This window comes from Cydia fagiglandana, chromosome 5, assembly GCF_963556715.1.
Source record: "Cydia fagiglandana chromosome 5, ilCydFagi1.1, whole genome shotgun sequence".
Taxonomy (NCBI): Eukaryota; Metazoa; Arthropoda; class Insecta; order Lepidoptera; family Tortricidae; genus Cydia; species Cydia fagiglandana.
In genome coordinates this window covers 14,538,152-14,556,700 of record NC_085936.1, presented here as the reverse complement: position 1 = coordinate 14,556,700, position 18,549 = coordinate 14,538,152, and the positions used below count along the sequence as shown (strand labels likewise).

The window sequence follows — 18,549 nt, the reverse complement described above, 5'->3', positions numbered from 1 at the left end:
TAAACCTATTACAAATTAAAACGTATACCTAAACACACTGGATCAATTATTAAATTAATAAATTAACTCTAAATTAAAACTAAGCTAAATAAAGCCACAACCGAGAACTCAATCAAACAACCGGTCCCGCGCCCTTCCAGATGCAAAGGTGCCCATCACGCTCGCCGCGTTGCCACGCTGGACCGCGATAGACAGCCTCTGCATCAGGAATGACCCGGATGTGTAATTGGATATCATCCTTATACTGTAGTAACCTAACCTATCTTGAGGTAAATAGGTACTAGTCTAAGCTGGGAAAGTGATAGAAAACCAATAATTTACCTTCTGACTGGACTTTAAATGAATACACGTATTCAAGCTTTAAGTCGACAGAACCAAAGACGGTGGGTTGTTAAACTTGTATTTAAGTACAATTATTAAAACTGTCTCTAAAATAAATTATCATTATAAAGTTAAGTCTCGTAATCTAAGTATATTCCAACATTTATATAACTCGAGGCATTTTCATATTGTACTAGGAACTTTTGGACATAACAGATTAGAGACTGTCTCCAGGTAACTAGAGTTAGACCAACAAAAGTCTGCAGCGCAATAGTTTGACAAAAAATAAATAAACCTGAAAACTTGTAATGTGAACAGGTAGATCGATCACCTGTCAAACTAAAGCGATTAAACATTGTTCACCTGTTCGGCCTAGATCTAATACTCGTACTAGGTACTTAATTAGGTACTTACCTCTTTTTTTAGCATTAGAAAAATGGTAAACAATCTTGACATGTCTTTTTATTGAAAAACGACGTTTTTAAATAATATGAAATCAAAATAATATAAATAGGTATATTACTTACTTTATAGTTCTTATATATTTCTAGTAAATTATTTTTCATAAGCGATTTTCAATAAAAATACAAGTCAAGTTTGTTTTCGAAATAAAAAAAAACGAGGTTTGGAAATAATACCTTAAGACCTTCTTAGAGTACCCACACATGTCATCTACGCAAGTTGGCTTGAAGCAAACTTTATCCAAGGCTTCACCAATCATCATTATCGTTTTATCTTCATCTTTGTCTCCTTGACAACCCAGAGGCATCGATAAAATAAATAAGAGTAGTCCATATTCAAATTTAGTGTCCCTCCGCAATATGAAATGTATGATAACGTCTACATGAAACTATTTATCTTGTAGTTTAATTTTTACCCGACTACGGCAACGCAAAAGGAGGGTTATGATTTTGACCGGTATGTATGTGGGTATGTATGTATGTATGTATGTATGTATGTATGTTCATCTGTTCCGTCATAACTTCTAAAGTACTTATTATATTTTAACAAACGATGTGTCATTCGAATCGTTTTAATCGTCCGCTGGTTATAGGCTATATGGCGTCACAAAAAAATGAACTATGCGCCCTCTAGAGGTCATAAAGTCACGAACCAAAAAACTAAAATTAAGTTATGATGATGTGTTATACATCATTGGAAAGAGCTCAATTAGCACATTTCAAATATATAAATATTGTTAGCTTTTGCACCCGGCTTTGCTTGCATGCGCCAGATAAAACATTAATTTATCGGTTAGGTGATTCGAACTATGAATCTACAAGCGCTCTGGATTCTATTCCGCGTGTTACGCGACTACGGCGATACAAGAAGGTTTTTGCAAAAGAAATTTGTTTGGCTGCTATACATGGTGTTTTTTTAATGTCCTGCAACATTTTATAACGTGAATAGGTATAGAAGTCCTGATCAGCCAAAATGTACGAGTATGAAACGGCCAATTTTTTTACAAGATACGTACGCGTTCCGAAGCCGGACGCCTTCGGCGCCCTCATACTAAACGTGTCGGGCGTAGCCCGACGTACGCGTTCCAAAGCCGGGCGCTTTCGGCGCCCTCATACTAAAAGAGTCTGGCGTAGCCCGACATACGCGTACCAAAGCCGGGCGCCTTCGGCGCCCTCATACTAAAAGAGTCGGGCGGAGCCCGACGTACGCGTTCCAAAGCCGGGCGTCTTCGGCGCCCTCATACTAAAAGTGTCGGGCGTAGCCCGACGTACGCGTTCCAAAGCCGGGCGCCTTCGGTGCCCTCATACTAAAAGAGTCGGGCGTAGCCCGACATACGCGTTCCAAGGCCTGGCGCCTTCAGCGCCCTCATACTAAAAGTGTCGGGCGTAGCCCGACGTACGCGTTCCAAAGCCGGGCGCCTTCGGCGCCCTCATACTAAAAGTGTCGGGCGTAGCCCGACGTACGCGTTCCAAAGCCGGGCGCCTTCGGCGCCCTCATACTAAAAGTGTCGGGCGTAGCCCGACGTACGCGTTCTAAAGCCGGGCGCCTTCGGCGCCCTCATACTAAAAGAGTCGGGCGGAGCCCGACGTACGCGTTGCAAAGCCGGGCGCCCTCGGCGCCCTCATACTAAAAGTGTCGGGCGTAGCCCGACGTACGCGTTCTAAAGCCGGGCGCCTTCGGTGCCCTCATACTAAAAGAGTCGGGCGGAGTCCGACGTACGCGTTGCAAAGCCGGGCGACGTGCCTGCATACTAAAAGTGTCGGGCGTAGCCCGACGTACGCGTTCGAAAGCCGGGCGCCTTCGCCGCCCTCATACTAAAAGAGTCGGGCGTAGCCCGACATACGCGTTCGAAAGCCGGGCGCCTTCGGCGCCCTCATACTAAAAGAGTCGGGCGTAGCCCGACATACGCGTTCCATAGCCGGGCGCCGTCGGCGCCCTCATACTAAAAGAATCGGGCGTAGCCCGACATACGCGTTCCAAAGCCGGGCGCCTTCGGCGCCCTCAGACTAAAAGAGTCGGGCGTAGCCCGACATACGCGTTCCAAAGCCCGGCGCCTTCGGCGCCCTCATACTAAAAGTGTCGGGCGTAGCCCGACGTACGCGTTCCAAAGCCGGGCGCCTTCGGCGCCCTCATACTAAAAGTGTTGAGCGTAACCCGACGTACGCGTTCCAAAGCCGGGCGCCTTCGGCGCCCTCATACTAAAAGAGTCGGGCGTAGCCCGACGTACGCGTTCCAAATCCGGGCGCCTTCGGCGCCGTCATACTAAAAGAGTCGGGCGTAGCCCGACGTACGCGTTCCAAAACCGGCCGCCTTCGGCGCCCTCATAGGCACTAAAGGGCGCAGCCTGATATAGGCGGCGCTCTGCGTGCATTTCTGTACTGAGGACGCCCTCGCAAAAGTAATATAAAGTGACTTCAAAAAGTTAGTAACGAAATCATGACCCCAAAATTAATTAAATAAAAAATAAGTTCAAAAACTAAAACCCGACTACTGCAAATCGCGCTCTAAAAAGTATGAAACAAGATAGAATTCTTATCTAAAATTATCAAGCAGGAAATATTATAAATGTTACCATTTTTTTTATATAAAAATACAACGTAATATAATTTACTGAATTTTTTATATATTTACAGAGATTCAGAGGATAGCCGTGGTCGTATGCCACATTACTTTTAAGTTTATAATCGTGGCATACGACCACGGCGATCCTCTGAATCTTTGTAAATATATAAAAATCAGTAAATTATATTACGTTGTATTTTTATATAAAAAAAAATGGTAACATTTATAAATTTTATAATATTTCCTGCTTGATAATTTTAGATAAGAATTCTATCTTGTTTCATACTTTTTAGAGCGCGATTTGCAGTAGTCGGGTTTTAGTTTTTGAACTTATTTTTTATTATCTCATCATGTAGTAAATAGTCAACGGGTATAAAATGTTGTACTTATTTATAACCTGTAGGTAATAATGTTATTGAAGATAATTATAGGTACTAAACTATTTAATTTGAAGGAGTAATAGGGTGACTGCTATAGTCATTAGCCACTACATAGTACGAGTACCTAATTGGCCACTCCTAATGGCTCCTCTACACGATGGCCCAGCGCCGCCCACTCCAAGGGACGCATTTATGTGTTAGAGGGAGCAAGTGATATTGCTATCTCATTCTACCGCATGGCTGCGTCCCTTGAAGTGGCCGGCGCTGGGCCATCGTGTAGAGGAGCCATAACAAAGAGAGAAATAAGCCAATGGAAGCCTTATGTTAACATGGGCCAGTTACTATGTAGTGGTCAATAACTATAGTAGGCTGTTTTTAAACATCTGCAGGTCTATTATTAATAATACATATATTATTAGCAAATAATGTGTATTTGTGTAAAATATTTCCCAAACTATCTGTGATTAATGAAACAGGACGTGCCGGGTTTAAATCCTGGTGAGGGCATTTAAATTGTGTGTTTTTCACAAATGTTTGTTCCTCTGTTGTGGGCGTTTTCTATGTACCTATACAAGTATTTATATATCAAATATATCGTCGTCTAGTCCACAACATAAGCCTTATTGGGACTAGGTTGATCTGTGTAAAATTGTCCTCTAATATTTAATTATTTATGTTTCCAAACAGACTATAACAGTGTTTTTATTTTTTATTTCATGGCTATGACTGTAATTAAATTGTATTTTTTTATGAACTATGATTGTCTTACATTTTGAGACGGTATAGACGGAACCTTCTACTATGGCTTTATTTCGGACTAGTTTTTGTATTTACAATCCTCCTTTCCACGGAATGAGGTAGCGTCCGGTGTGCAAGAAAGTTCCCATAGCAACTCTTCGTCTAGACTTGTTAAATACCTGACGTAAACTATAGACGACCTTGTCAGATCTCCGCGTAAGATGTCGCGCGCGTAAGGGACAGAAAACGCCAGCTGATGTAGGTTGCGGCCTTGATGTGTGGAATGAGACTCGAGCCGGTGCGATGTGTGCGCGTCCGAGCTACCAGGCTAGCAAAAATGCATAGGAGTTCCTTCCAAGACATGCTCAGTCTAAAATCAACTGTAACTTAATGAAGCTAGAGTTGGGTTTGTATTATAGATGGTCCAGTGATACATAAATAAGGCACGAATATCGGACAAGCGGTTTTAGAATCTTTTGCGTAGTTCTTAAGACAGAATCTGGAATGGCTTAAGTGTGGTTATTTGTGTGTCGGTTTTCACTTGTGGAACGTGTTAGATATTCGCTTCTTTATTAAAATTTCTGTTTTATGTTAAATACGGGAATGTCTTCATATCATGACAGGAATGTATGACTGTGTGTAAGGTTCCCGTCAATGCCAGTGAGGATGGCTATTGCAAGTCACGATTTACCGAGATCCGCACGGATATTTTACGAGTATGGGTGTCTTTAAACTGAGATTTACTTGTAAGCTTTCCACTTTACATGTAAACTGTCTATTTAATATCACGTTCTGCCAATAATAGAACATTAAGGTGCGCTTATGTTAAGTAGCTACAAAAGTAAGTACACAATACAGATGTAGCGCAATAATTATTTTCCATCGTATTTTCACGGAAACGTACTCACGAACGTGTCTTGCTATTTCAGTTAATCTTTGCATAAAAAGTACTGAGGTTAACTGAAGCAACATGACAAATACGAACGTTTCCGAGAAAATACGATGGAAAACAATAATGCACTAGTGATGCACTACATCTCTATCTAATTTTATGTTGAATAAATTTATAATTTAAATGAAATTAAAACCGAAATCTTACGTATTTTCCGTTTGACAAAATGTTTTCTTTCCGTTGTTAGTAAGTATTATTAAAAAGTAATCGCATTACATTGACTTAGATTTGCATTGCATTGCACAGACATAAACGCTATGGAGAACGTTACTTACATTCTATGCATCTCTCTCGCACTCGCATATTAGTGCACATAATTTATATTTGATTTGGCCTCTATGATTATATAATACCGGGTGTGGCCTGTAATATGAGCAAATAATTAAAACATAGATTGTACTCCTCAAACGGTGACACTTTTGTTCAACAACTTTTAAAAATTATGAAGTATTTAGACTCTCTATTTTTCATACAAAATAAATATCATCTTCAATGGACGCCATCGCCACGCCATCATCATTGTCATTGACGTTGCTTGTCACGCCTTAAACATAACAAAATTCGCAATACATTGCGTCTTAGAATAAATTTTAAAGTGTATTAAAAATCAAACCACAAGTAATTTTTGAAGTCGCTGAACAAATGTTGGTCAATATGAGGAGTACAGCCTACGGTTTAATTTTTTGCTCATATTACAGGTCACACCCGGTATATTCCAGCGTCACCAGCGTATTATATACCAATCCAATATCGCATAAGATTATAGGACTGAAAGAATTTTATGACCTACTAGGAACAAAAATGCCTTTTTAACTGCAACGGCTGTTGTGGGACACAATCTGAGTATATCTGCGACTAATTATTATTTCACTTATACGATAGGTTTCTCTGTTAATTCAATATCTGCCGATTCTAGCATAAGTTGCGTTTGATTTCGCGCGCGACACCGTACTTGAAGTCGCGCTTGATGTATACTTATGGAATCGCGCGCGAGAACGCAACGCATGCTAGACCGTCTGTTTACGTACATACTAAGTAAAATTACTCTTGGCTTGAGAGATTACACTTAAATTAGGGATAGTAAATTATCCAATAAAACTGTCAGCAGAATAAGCCTTCCAAATACCCCAATTTGGAACCAGCTTACGACTTTGTCCTTGTCGCATAAACGACGTAGTGGTGGTGTTCAGAGAGCCTCAGCGGCCAAAAAACTAATCAATGACATGGACTGACATTTACTTGAAAGAGGGAGGTATATTTAGGTATGTTATCCCAGTTCTGTCCTATCTAGTCCAACAAAATATCGCTTGCTTACCAGAACGGCAATGGCGGTTAGTTGCACCTTTATTTATTTTATAGTTTGACATACCTTTTAGAACAGAATCAATGAACATATTTGTTTTGTTTTCCTCGTTGTTTATTGAATTTGTCCTGTTTGCTTAATATCTACCCCAAAACACATCTTCAGGTTGATTTCTTATTAGATTGTGTCAGTTGAGCACACAGTCAAGGCTTGTCGTCTTAATCCGACCGTGACGGGGATATTGGGAACTGACGTGTAGATGTATTATATCTTTTTCACCACACCAGCTCGGAAAGGCATACTTTGCACTTCAAAAACTGACAGAAAAGTTACATTTTATTCACATGTGAGGCAAAGTTAACATTCATTTGGATTTGATTTTGTTTGATATTTTACTCGTACATTTAATATTTGCTTCGGGTTGGTGTGGTGAAAAATTGTGTTTCACTCGGGGGCAAAATTTGTTTAATCCTCGTGCTTGGAAACCCTCGCAACGCTCAAGATTACATTTTTCGAACCACTCGCTACGCTCGTGGTTCAATTTCGGAATATTTCGCTTGCTCGGGTAACAATATTAGCACGAGCGATTAAACAACTACTTTGCCCCCTAGTTAAACAAATAAGTAACTATTTCTCATCTCAGAGCTTGCCCGGTTACTATTCTTTTGTTTGATTAAAATTGTCCTATATACAGCCCTGGCTTCAAATTAAGTATCTCCATACCACATTTCATCTAAATAGGTTTAGCTGTTTAAGATTGAAGATGTAACAGACAGACATGTAGACAGAGTTATTTTTCAATTTATAATTTAACTACCTACATGAAAACTATCATCATAATATATCGGCTACGCTGTAGTGTTACGAGCTTACCTAGTTTACAAATGAAAAGACTTTTATTTTTGAGAAGTACAAGTACACAGCTGCACTTGTAGAACGTAAAAAAAAAAAGTTTAAGTAGTTACTAATTTTCAATTTACTTGATGCTAGCCAGTAATTAAATGGGCCATGAGTATATTTAGACGACCTCCCCGAAAGGCCCCTGGATTGCTGATAATCGGCGGATCTGCATGTGGATTTGGATGTGGACCAATGTAACTAAGATAATCAAAATCGTACTCTGTCCATTTTGAAATTTGATTGTACCCTTTGGTTCTAGGAAACAGCCGGAAAACGTCACATCGCACTTCATAACAAAATTTATTTTGAAAAATTTCCTTTTCTATTAAAAAAAAAACATAACTCGAAAACTACGACTAGCATACTGTATATTCTGATAGCCCACGACGTGAGGAATCAAAAAAAAAATTTGGACGTCTAGGTTTGGACCACCCTGTATATCCAGCAGTAAAACTTCTGAAAATGTATGCTGCCTTAGTACAAGTTCAGCCGACCCGTTAGGACCAGAACAAACGAAGCCTTATCCCGAATGCACACACGAACCGGGACTCATCGGGCATAGTTTTTTTTCTTCACAACCAATGTCCTAGATGCGTATAGCACCCATCTCGTTTCAAATGTCGATACGCAGCGAGCTAGAAAGGAACAGTCATAGGGATCGTAGAAACGTCGCGTATTGATCAGTTGCGTGTATGTGTATTGCACACATGCATTTGCACTGGACTCGGGACGTCCCACATACGGGAATGCTAGCCTAGACCTGCTCGTAGTTCATACATTCCTAGTACTTTCTAAGAACGTCTAATGCTTTGAGACTTCTAATACGCATAGAAAAAAACCGGTCAAGTAAGTGCTTAGGACTCTACATGGCATCGTGCTTAGACGCAGACATCGATAACATTAAGTACCTCTATCATCATAACGGTTATTATTTCCTAAAAGTAATTAGAATCTAATTACATATTACGGTACAGAAAATTTGTCCAGCGGGTTTGAATTCTATAGTTAGAGCGTACTCGCACAATCAAATTCCAAATGTAATATGTAGAGCGTCCATTCATCCATTGCTGATAGTTTGTCATCATAATAACACTTATAATGGGCATGTTCATTAGGTATAAGTACTAACACAAATAAAGCCATATCAAGCATTAAAATACAGCATGGATGGTCGCATTCCGATATTGAATTCAAATGATAACCTCGTATTAATTAAGCCACGCGGATATATATTGTGGTAACTAGCATTAATCCCTGAAATGATATTCTAATATTAATTCATATTCATCAACTATTCATATTCAATTATTCATATCCTCGCAATTGTATGCGAGTGAACAAAATGTTGGTAATAAAAGATGGAACAATAACCCTTTACACTCGGCTTGAAATAATTAATCACAGCACCTGACAAACTGCTGTATTCGAACTTCAAGATATTCACAAGAGACGACACGTACTAGATCCATTCTAGATACGTTATAGTTTAGATATCAACTAGTTCTCTTTTGAAGCGCAATTCGGGCAACCAATGTCACTTTTACGTTAGATAGAGTAAGATATCTATTAGATGTGAATTGGATCTCTAAGTCATATCCTGTGGAAATCGTTCAAGAGTATCTCCAGAATCGCGCAAATGTCAAATTTGACAGGTTAGTATCTTGGTGATGTCTAAAAGATATCTAATAGATATCTATTTCAGAATCCGAATCGGGCCCAAACAAGTAGGTACGAGTATGTAGGTGTGTATGGTAGGTAGGTACAATGTACATATTCTGTTTGCCTCATATTTTCTAATCTATTCGATTGTGGGCAAACTTCGATTGTAGGCACCAATAATATTCATTCCATCAAATTAGTTCAAACCCAATTTTATTATTATAGGAATCATTTAATTAAATATAAAAATGTAGATTCGCAATACAGGGTGCTGCCTGTAACAGGAGCAATAAATTAAACTATAGGCTGTACTCCTCAAACTGACCAACATTTGCTCAGCAACTTTTAAAAATTATGAATCCTTTAGACTTCATCTTTTTCATACAAAATAAATATTGCCTTCAATGTACGCTGACATCAGTGTGTTTGACGTTGCTTGTCACGCTGTAAACATGACAAAATTTTCAATACATTGCGTCTTAGAATAAACTTTAAAGTGTAATAAAAATCAAAGCATGAGTTATTTTCAAAAGTTGCTGGTCAGTTTGAGGAGTACAGCCTACAGTTTAACTGATTGCTCCTGTTACAGAAAACACACTATATATGTATAACTACATAATGTTTAAAAAACTTGTGTTTAGGTAGTGCGTTTTTTTAACGTAAATTGTGTTACTACAGTAAAATTAATATAATAATTAGAGCATAGATAACGCTATTATCACTAACAAATTTAATAATTATGCACTTGATATTAATTTGTAATTGATTTGATAAATAAGTTTTACATGCTTTTTACCTACTCACTGATTCTAAACTTGACAGGTAATTAAACTAACCCATTAAACAAACTTACTATTAAAGTAGAAACTTGTAAGTATTTGCTCGTATTATCTTAAGATAGATTTTTAGGAATCAAAATATTTAAATCCGATATTCAATGTTTTCCCACCAAACCACGGAAATTGTGGATTTGGTCAGGCGTGGCTCACTCCGCGATTTCGTCGCTTTGCTACAGGTAGCTAAAAGTACATCCGTTCCACCCCAATTTTGGGGAAAGCCATAAGCCGCGCGTGGCGCTGTCGCCACCTAGCGGCCATATCTATGCTGATCGTAACAGACGCGTTTTGTTAGATAGTGAGTCTTCTGTACCTAGTACTATTATTTATTCTGTGATTTGATGTTGGTTTATACTTAATACCACACCATATTTTCTATTTTGAATTTGCACTACCTGCCACACCGATAGACCGAAAATCCTAACGTAGGTGCGGTACCTACTAATTAGAATTCCTTACTTACATTTCAATACAGTTGGATTACTGGGGAGACCCAATTACGAGCATCGTACCCACCGAGTGGTCGCGTGGTTACGAATAATTACTGGTTACCGAGCAGGTTAGCCATCTGTCTTACGGCCCAATTCGAACAATGCTTATAAAATGTTACAGCGATACGATACCGATCTATCAGTGTCAAAAATTACGTTCAGATCAGTATCGTATCGCTGTGATATCACATAATCATTGTTCGGATTGGGCCGTTAATGTGGTCACACTACGCTTGCCCAATATTACAGGGTTCTATGTTACATTTCCCAGACAGTTGAAATTCGACTTAATGTCACTATGACAATGTTCAAAGAACCGTGGCCATGACGCGTCCCGAAGTAACTTATATAATCATGATATTCATGATAGTTCATAGCCTATATAGATTATATTAGCCTATTAGCAATATCGATAGAAAAATTATTTATAAAATAATAATTTTACACGTCACATCATTAAAATATAATAAGGCCTAAACGTTTTTAGTTTCCCCTCTGGGCTGGAAGGTCAGGGGGTAGGTACTTAGTCATTTTTGTAAAAACTAGTGCCTACGCAAATTCTTGGTATTGGCGGAAGGAAGGAAGCCGGTACAGCGATAGGAAGACGATGATGATGATATATTTACATCATTATAGAATATTTGCTTGAATTGTCTCAATCAGGTACTAAGTAAATAGACAAATGTTAAGTAATCAGCCGGCCTAGCCAAGGTTACAATCGCTATCGCTTCGACAACGAAAAGCATTATGTCTCTCTATCATTCTTCCATATTAGTGCGACAGTGACAGTTGCGTTTCGATCGCTACGGAGCGTAATAAGCGATTGGCATCTTGGCTACGCGGCCAGCACTATTTCATTTTATTTTATTTTATTAGTTGACAGCTTATAATAATAGGTATACTTTTAAATTATAGGTAGTTAGCCACGCTATATCAGTTAAAGTCAAACAAGTAGTTACGCAGTTTCTCGGTTGACGATAGTTATAATTAGCTAGGCACCGGCACAAGAACTTATTGGAGTAGTTCGAAATATGTTTAGTTGTCTAGACTCTAGAGTGAGGTAATATGTGAGTTTGAGTTTTGGTGAATTCAGAACTCTCGAGACACGGGCGCCGTATGACATGGTATGTATCTACTTAAATAGTTGATATTTTTTAAGCTGATCGTTTAAGACTATGAGAGCTCACAGTTCTAATTACACTCGAAAAAATAGTCGTTTTGTTTTACCACCTCTATAACTCGTAGTTATTTAATAACAAACCTCTGTAACCCGAAAAAGATAATTAGACTGTATTTTATGCGTTTCTAAAATTATCTCTCTAATACGAATTTTCCAGGCACGTTTTATCTCTGTAACTCAAAACCTTTAAGAACAAAAACCTACAACAACCTCCTTAGTTCGATGTCCTCTATAAGACGAAACCTCGAGTCTTGGCGTTTTCCTTGAGTTTCGTGATATCGAGGTTCTTTTTTTGGATTTGTAAATTTTTTTTCTTTCACTACTAATAAAACTATAAAGTTTCAACCTTCAAGGGTGAATAACTTTTCTCACTCAACCCAAATAGACATCCACCTGGCTTCGTCAAACCGCGCCGGGTCTAGTCAACTAAACCGCATTCGAACAGGCGTTGGAAACGGTGCCTACCACTGGCATAAATGGGGCGGGTGTGACCTCAGTGCGTGTAAGACCCTGATTAAACGGTCGAACACATTGTTCTGGAATGCCCTCTCACCAAATTCAAGGGACACCACACGAACCCCAGTGAAAGGGCCATCAAGTATTTGAAGAGTGCAAACCTCGATCTCTAGATTTAACTTAAATCCAGTAACTGTAATCCCCTCCGATAAATAATCAAGTTTCAACCTAATTTATGCGTGTTGTTAAGTAGTTGGTTAGACGCGACCTTAAATGTCATATTAAAAATAATAAATTAACTCTAGTCATGACAGTGTAATCATTATCACACATTTTCTGACTTTGTCTCAAAGAGCCGTCGTTAGCGATGTCGATGTGGTGCTTATATTTTTTGTTCGGCGTTTTGTTCGTTATACGTACCTACCTACTTTATTATTTTTCTTCTTAATTATTTTATATATTATAAAGACCCCATTTTACTAACTCTCAGGATATCAGTTTCTATGTAAAATATTCACACTTCAATATTTTCACACACAGAACAACTTTACCCCTTTGTAAAACATATAATTATAATTATTGTTCTCAATTGTTGTTGTGTTGTTTTTGTGACTCTCAAGTCTTTTGCTTCCATGAAATACCTAATATGTTATTTTTCCATTGTATGCATAATGATCCTGTATGCATAATGATCTGCAATCATCAAAACTCAAATTAGGTAGAATTAATTTATAGAACGCAAAGTAAATTCACAATGTCTTTATCAACATGGCAAAGTGGTCACTGTCACCTTATTTGTAGTAATTCTACGCGAACATTTATTGGTTCTTTGCACTCACCGAACGCTAAGCATCCTATCAGGAATATCCACAACGTCTTTGTAAGCATGGCTGCGTGGTCACTGCACGGCGGTGGGGGGGAACCGTCGCCGCCGCATTTGTGGTGACACTACACTGCACCGCATCACTCACTTAGCACATTTATTACACTTCTGTCACCTGGAACAAATAAGAAAATTCGTTTACATTTACAATATGGCAGCAGAAGATTTACTATGGGCGGTTGCCATTGCCAAGACCCTTTCGTGTCTTTTTATTACAAGCTTTTATTTAGTTTCACCTGACCGTTGTCTGTCTGTAATCAAAATTTGATCCACTTTCCGGTTTCCGATTGAGCTGAAATTTTGCATGCATGTGTAAATCGGATGACAATGCAATATTATGGTACCATCCAGCTGATCTGATGATGGAGACAGGAGGTGGCTATAGAAACTCTGTGATGAAACAACGCAACCTGTATTAGGGGTTTTTAGAATTGTCTAGATGAGTATTAGCTGTCTGTCATAGGAAAAGTACAGCGATAAAAGCTTGTGCCAAAAATGAAATTATTGCATAAAACTTATTTCGGACTTGTTTTTATCTTTAATACGTGTACATATCTTTTAAAACGCAGTAAATGACAGTAATGTAGCTTTCAAATACAAACACAATCACACTTCAGTGGGTCGGGTCGCAATGACACTATACAAAGCAAAGGATGTCACGTTTAGCGAACTAGCAAAATGGTTATGCCAGCTTTGTTCAGTACGTCAGTTGCACAAGTCCAACAAGCTTTTAAACGGCCATTTGAAATGATACCTTAATTATACGAGAATAATGTTGCATTTTGTAATCGGACAGATAATTGTAATGTGAGCTTGTGAAAGTTAACTTTTCCACGTAGCGGGCAAAGCTATCTGCTATCAAATGCACGCTGCAGTTCACAGCTGTGAGCCTGGTACAGAAATCGGTGGCACTGAAATCCGCTTGCAGGTTCTAAATGTTAAACTTAATCGCCTATAAACCGTTTTAAATTAGGTATTAAAAGATATGATGAACTCGTGACTAACTCGATACTTTGTGATTCTGGAGTAGATATGTAAAAAAAAAAACAACACAAGCTAATTTTGCATGTATTACCATATTGATAAACTATAGTCCAGCCTCATCAACATCAACATTTATTTAGCAAATAGGCCACAAGGGCACTTGAACTTACACGTCAACATTGAATTTACATACAAGCAAAAAACTTTTTACAAAAAAAAGTAAACCGACTTCAAAAAGGATGAAATAAAATATATTATCCTTTTTTAAGTCTATGCGTTACCAACTGATATGTTTGAAGTTGTTTGTATGTTTGGTAGTATAGTAGGTAGTAGTATGTAGTAGTATAGTAGTGTAGTAGTTAACTATAGTTAGTAATAATCACATATCCTGTTAACTAAATCCGTAACAAAACCCAACTAAGTCGCTTGCTTAGAGATAACTGGGAACATTTATGTGAACAAACAAGAAGCCTCTGATTTCTCAACATTAACACATTTATATTATAACTAAATTGGTAAAACTGAACTTTACAATATAAGCAGGTTTACATCAATTTACGAGTACCTAGACTCTAAGTCGAGTGTAGTTTACAGGGAATACTTAAATTGCCACAACAACCTAAACCCCAATTATACGGAGCGCGAACTTGCATGCAATATTCGACACATTGCTAACTACAGAGTACAGTGAACAACAGAGCTATGAATACAGGCAAAGTGTTTAAAATATGTATACAGTACTTTATTGCCTGTACATTAAGGTCGTGTATACATATTTTTGGCACTTTGCCTGTATTCATAGCTCTGTTGTTGACTGTGCAATGAATTCAGTCGATCGACCACATACCTCAATGTAGGTACTTAACTAAAATCATTTAGTTCTTGATAAGTTTTAATGGGACTTTATTATTTTATTTATTAGAATTTAGACAAGAATACCTAACCTAGACAACACTTTGGAATTAATGATGAAGAATATCTTACTTGTAGTAATTAATTGAATTAGTTTCCACAACAATTAGTACTACATTAATTTTGCACTGCTATCCCGTTAAATACTAACAAGTTAGTCTATAGTTTACTAGCTTCAGTAAATATGCATAGAGAGGTTGAATCAAACCAAATAAAATTATATTTTAGATGATATATTATAATGATCGACGTAATTTTACCATTAGAAGTATCGTTGTTGTAAACGTCCCTGCCAGATGCAGTTAATTAATTACCTATTGTATTTTAACGATGATGACACATTAAACATTAGGTGACGTTAGTTTATTCAACTATAAGGAGATTAAGTAAGGACATACTATAATATACTTCTTAATAAATATATGACTTAATCCTACCCTATAATTATAATTAAGTCTTAGGTTGGACGTGACGAATACGTAATATTATTAGGTATTCTTTAACTCATGAGAGTCGTGACCACACATTAAAATATTTTAAATTTGAAATATAAAACATTTCAGCATTTTATTCCAAACATGGAAAATATGTGTGAAACAGTTAACTCACGGACGAAGCGAATATTTATATTTGATTCCCCGTAAAATAGATTTCTCTCGAGACGTACAAATAATTACAAACTAACTAAAATACATACCTAGAGTTAACTCGTCAGCAAATTGTGATCTATCTACCTATTTATATATAACTGTACCGTAAAATCCAGTTTTATTTAACTAAAAACGTGTTTTTTTTAACCTTTGTTCGAACTACTTTTAACTGGGAAGTCTCAGTGAAAACAAATGTTCACAAAGTGTCTTGGTGAAAACTACACACTTTTTACACTTTTGACTAATTGTTCAAAAAGTAATTTCTATTAAAACTAGATTCAGATTAGGTTTTTTTAATTTTTATTTTATATAAAAATATACTAGATAGAATAGTGATTATTTTTTCTGTAATACCTACTTTATTTATGATAAATATGATAATCGTATGGTTATGTTAAAATTTTATAACTTTTCCTTGGTAAATTTTGGCGATAAGGGGTTCGTTTTCCTTACGTTTTCCTTACATACAGGCGTATTCTGATTTTAATCAACAGTTATGAATTAGATTTCTTCAGTAAGAAACGTCACTTTTGACACTGACAGATTAAATCCATAAGAAATCCAGATCTTACAAAAAATAAACACGCCCCGCCCGTTAAGCTCTTTGCAATGATTCCCCACTTGACCTAGTAACTAGACTTTGAATTTTTTCTTCAGGTTAATGCCCCCCCAGGGACAAATAACTCATACCGATTCAGTTACACACGCATATATTTCTTAAGATTTATGAGTAAATAATTTTTAAGAAAAAAAAACCGACTTCCATGGGGGCCGATGAAAGATTATTGTAGATGGTACACTATGTAGAAAAGGAGGTAAAACCACCCACTTTTTTACTAGCATTTCGCTTCTGTATAATGGCTCCTCTACAGGATGGGCCAACGCCGGCCACTCCAAGGGACGCAGCCATGCACTATCACTTGCTCCCTCTAACGCATAAATGCGTCCCTTGGAGTGGCCGGCATTGGCCCACCGTGAAGAGGAGCCATGAGGGTCGTAGTTCTAGCCTAACCTAACCCACTCCTCAGTTCGAACCTAATCAAACCCACTTTTCAAGTAGCATTTCGTTTCTGTAAGGCTCGCAGTTCTAACCTAACCTAATCCTTGTTCGGTTCTGTGAGGATCGCAGTTCAAACCTAACCTAACCCACTTAATGGCGCATGCCGTGCGGTGTACGGGGGTTTAAGCGGGAGGGGCTAGTAAGATTGGCATCATCGTACTTTATACCTACATTAATTTTATGGTAGGTAATCATAGTTGTTTATTTAGTTAAGGTATCATAGTGGTTTTCTGGGTCAAGGTCCGGGTCCGAGTCCGGGTCAGAGTCCGGGTCCGTGTCTGGGTCCGAGACCGGGTCCGAGTCCGGATCCGAGTCCGGGTCCGAGTCCGGTTCCGAGTCCGGGTCCGAATCCGGATCCGAGTCCAGGTCCGGGTCCGAACTGGATCCGGGTCCGAACCGGATCCGGGTATGAGTCCGAGTCCGGGTCCCAGTCCAAGTCAAAATCGAAATTCGTAATCACCAAACGTGTACCATGCGTCATTGAAGAGTTCTGTTCTGGTCATCATCAGCAGTTCCACTTCATCAAATGCGACAGTTTTGAATGTAAATGCTTGATTTTATGATGACAATACAAAAAAATCTATACGTATGCCTTTAATATTTGAGGAGTTCCCTCGATTCCTTATGGATCCCATCATCAGAACTCTAGCTTGACAAAAATGTGGCTTAAAAACTTAACTTGCTTAACGAACATAACGAAAAGGAAAAATCGCCAAACGTGAACTATGCGTCGTTGAAGAGTTCTGTTCTGATCATCATCAGCAGTTCCACTTCATCAAATGCAACAGTTTTTGATGAAAATGCTTGATTTTCTGATGTAAATACAAAAATCTCTATACGCATGCCTTTAAGATTTGAGGAGTTCCCTTGATTCCTCATGGATCCCATCATCAGAACTCGAGCTTGACAAAAATGTGGCTTAAAAACTTAACTTGCTTAACAAACATAACGACGAGGACAAATCGCCAACCGTGAACTATGCGTCGTTGAAGAGTTCTGTTCTGATCATCATCAGCAGTTCCACTTCATCAAATGCAACAGTTTTTAATGAAAATGCTTGATTTTCTGACGTAAATACAAAAATCTCTAAATATATTCATTCACTCACTCACTCAATCTGTCATTCGTTCATAATCATTATTCTTGCTTTCACTTGAATACAGAACGTTGAACAGTCAACACGTATTTTTACTTTGCCGACCCTACCTATACCTATAGGTTATGGGCCCAGGCCACGTGGTTGTTCCACTCCCGTTTTACAATTACGTTCTAATATAAATACGTAACAATGGATCAACGATCAAAACGAAATATTCAACCGTTTAATGGCGAACGTTATAGCACGTGGAAGTTTCGAATCAAATCACTTTTAGCTGAACTTCAAGTATCGTCCGTTATCGAAGCACCAGTTCCCGAAAACCCTGACGCCGTGTGGACGCGAAAGAATCTTATCGCTAAAGGTACAATTGTGGAATATTTGGGTGACGCATTTTTAAATTTTGCCCAAGAAACTGATTCCGCAAAAACCGTTATTGACAATCTTGATAAAATATATGAACGGCGAAGCTTGGCTACACAGCTGGCGTTACGTAAGCAGTTGTTAAACTTAAAATTACAACCTGACGTGAATCTGATCCAGCACTTCACAAATTTCGATAGTTTAATCACTGAATTGATTTCCGCTGGCGCCAAACTCGAGGAAATGGATAAAATATCTCATTTACTACTTACGCTACCTGCTGCTTATGATGGCGTTATTACTGCTTTAGAGACGCTCGGCGAAGATAGTTTGAATCTATCATTTGTTAAAACGCGCCTTT

The 18,549-nt window shown here is 38.2% G+C and overlaps 1 protein-coding gene across 4 annotated transcripts in view; it reads right to left on the bottom strand.

The window, feature by feature from the left end:
• The window catches only part of LOC134664542 (tyrosine kinase receptor Cad96Ca-like), an 85,860-nt gene that overhangs the window by 24,032 nt on the left and 43,279 nt on the right, over positions 1–18,549 (bottom strand). For all 4 annotated transcript variants that reach the window (XM_063521240.1, XM_063521244.1, XM_063521243.1 and 1 more), the window contains exon 2: positions 13,080–13,238. In XM_063521240.1, coding sequence (XP_063377310.1) covers positions 13,080–13,128 — 49 coding nt within the window. In that variant the 5' untranslated portion in view covers positions 13,129–13,238. The remainder of the gene's footprint in view (positions 1–13,079; positions 13,239–18,549) is intronic.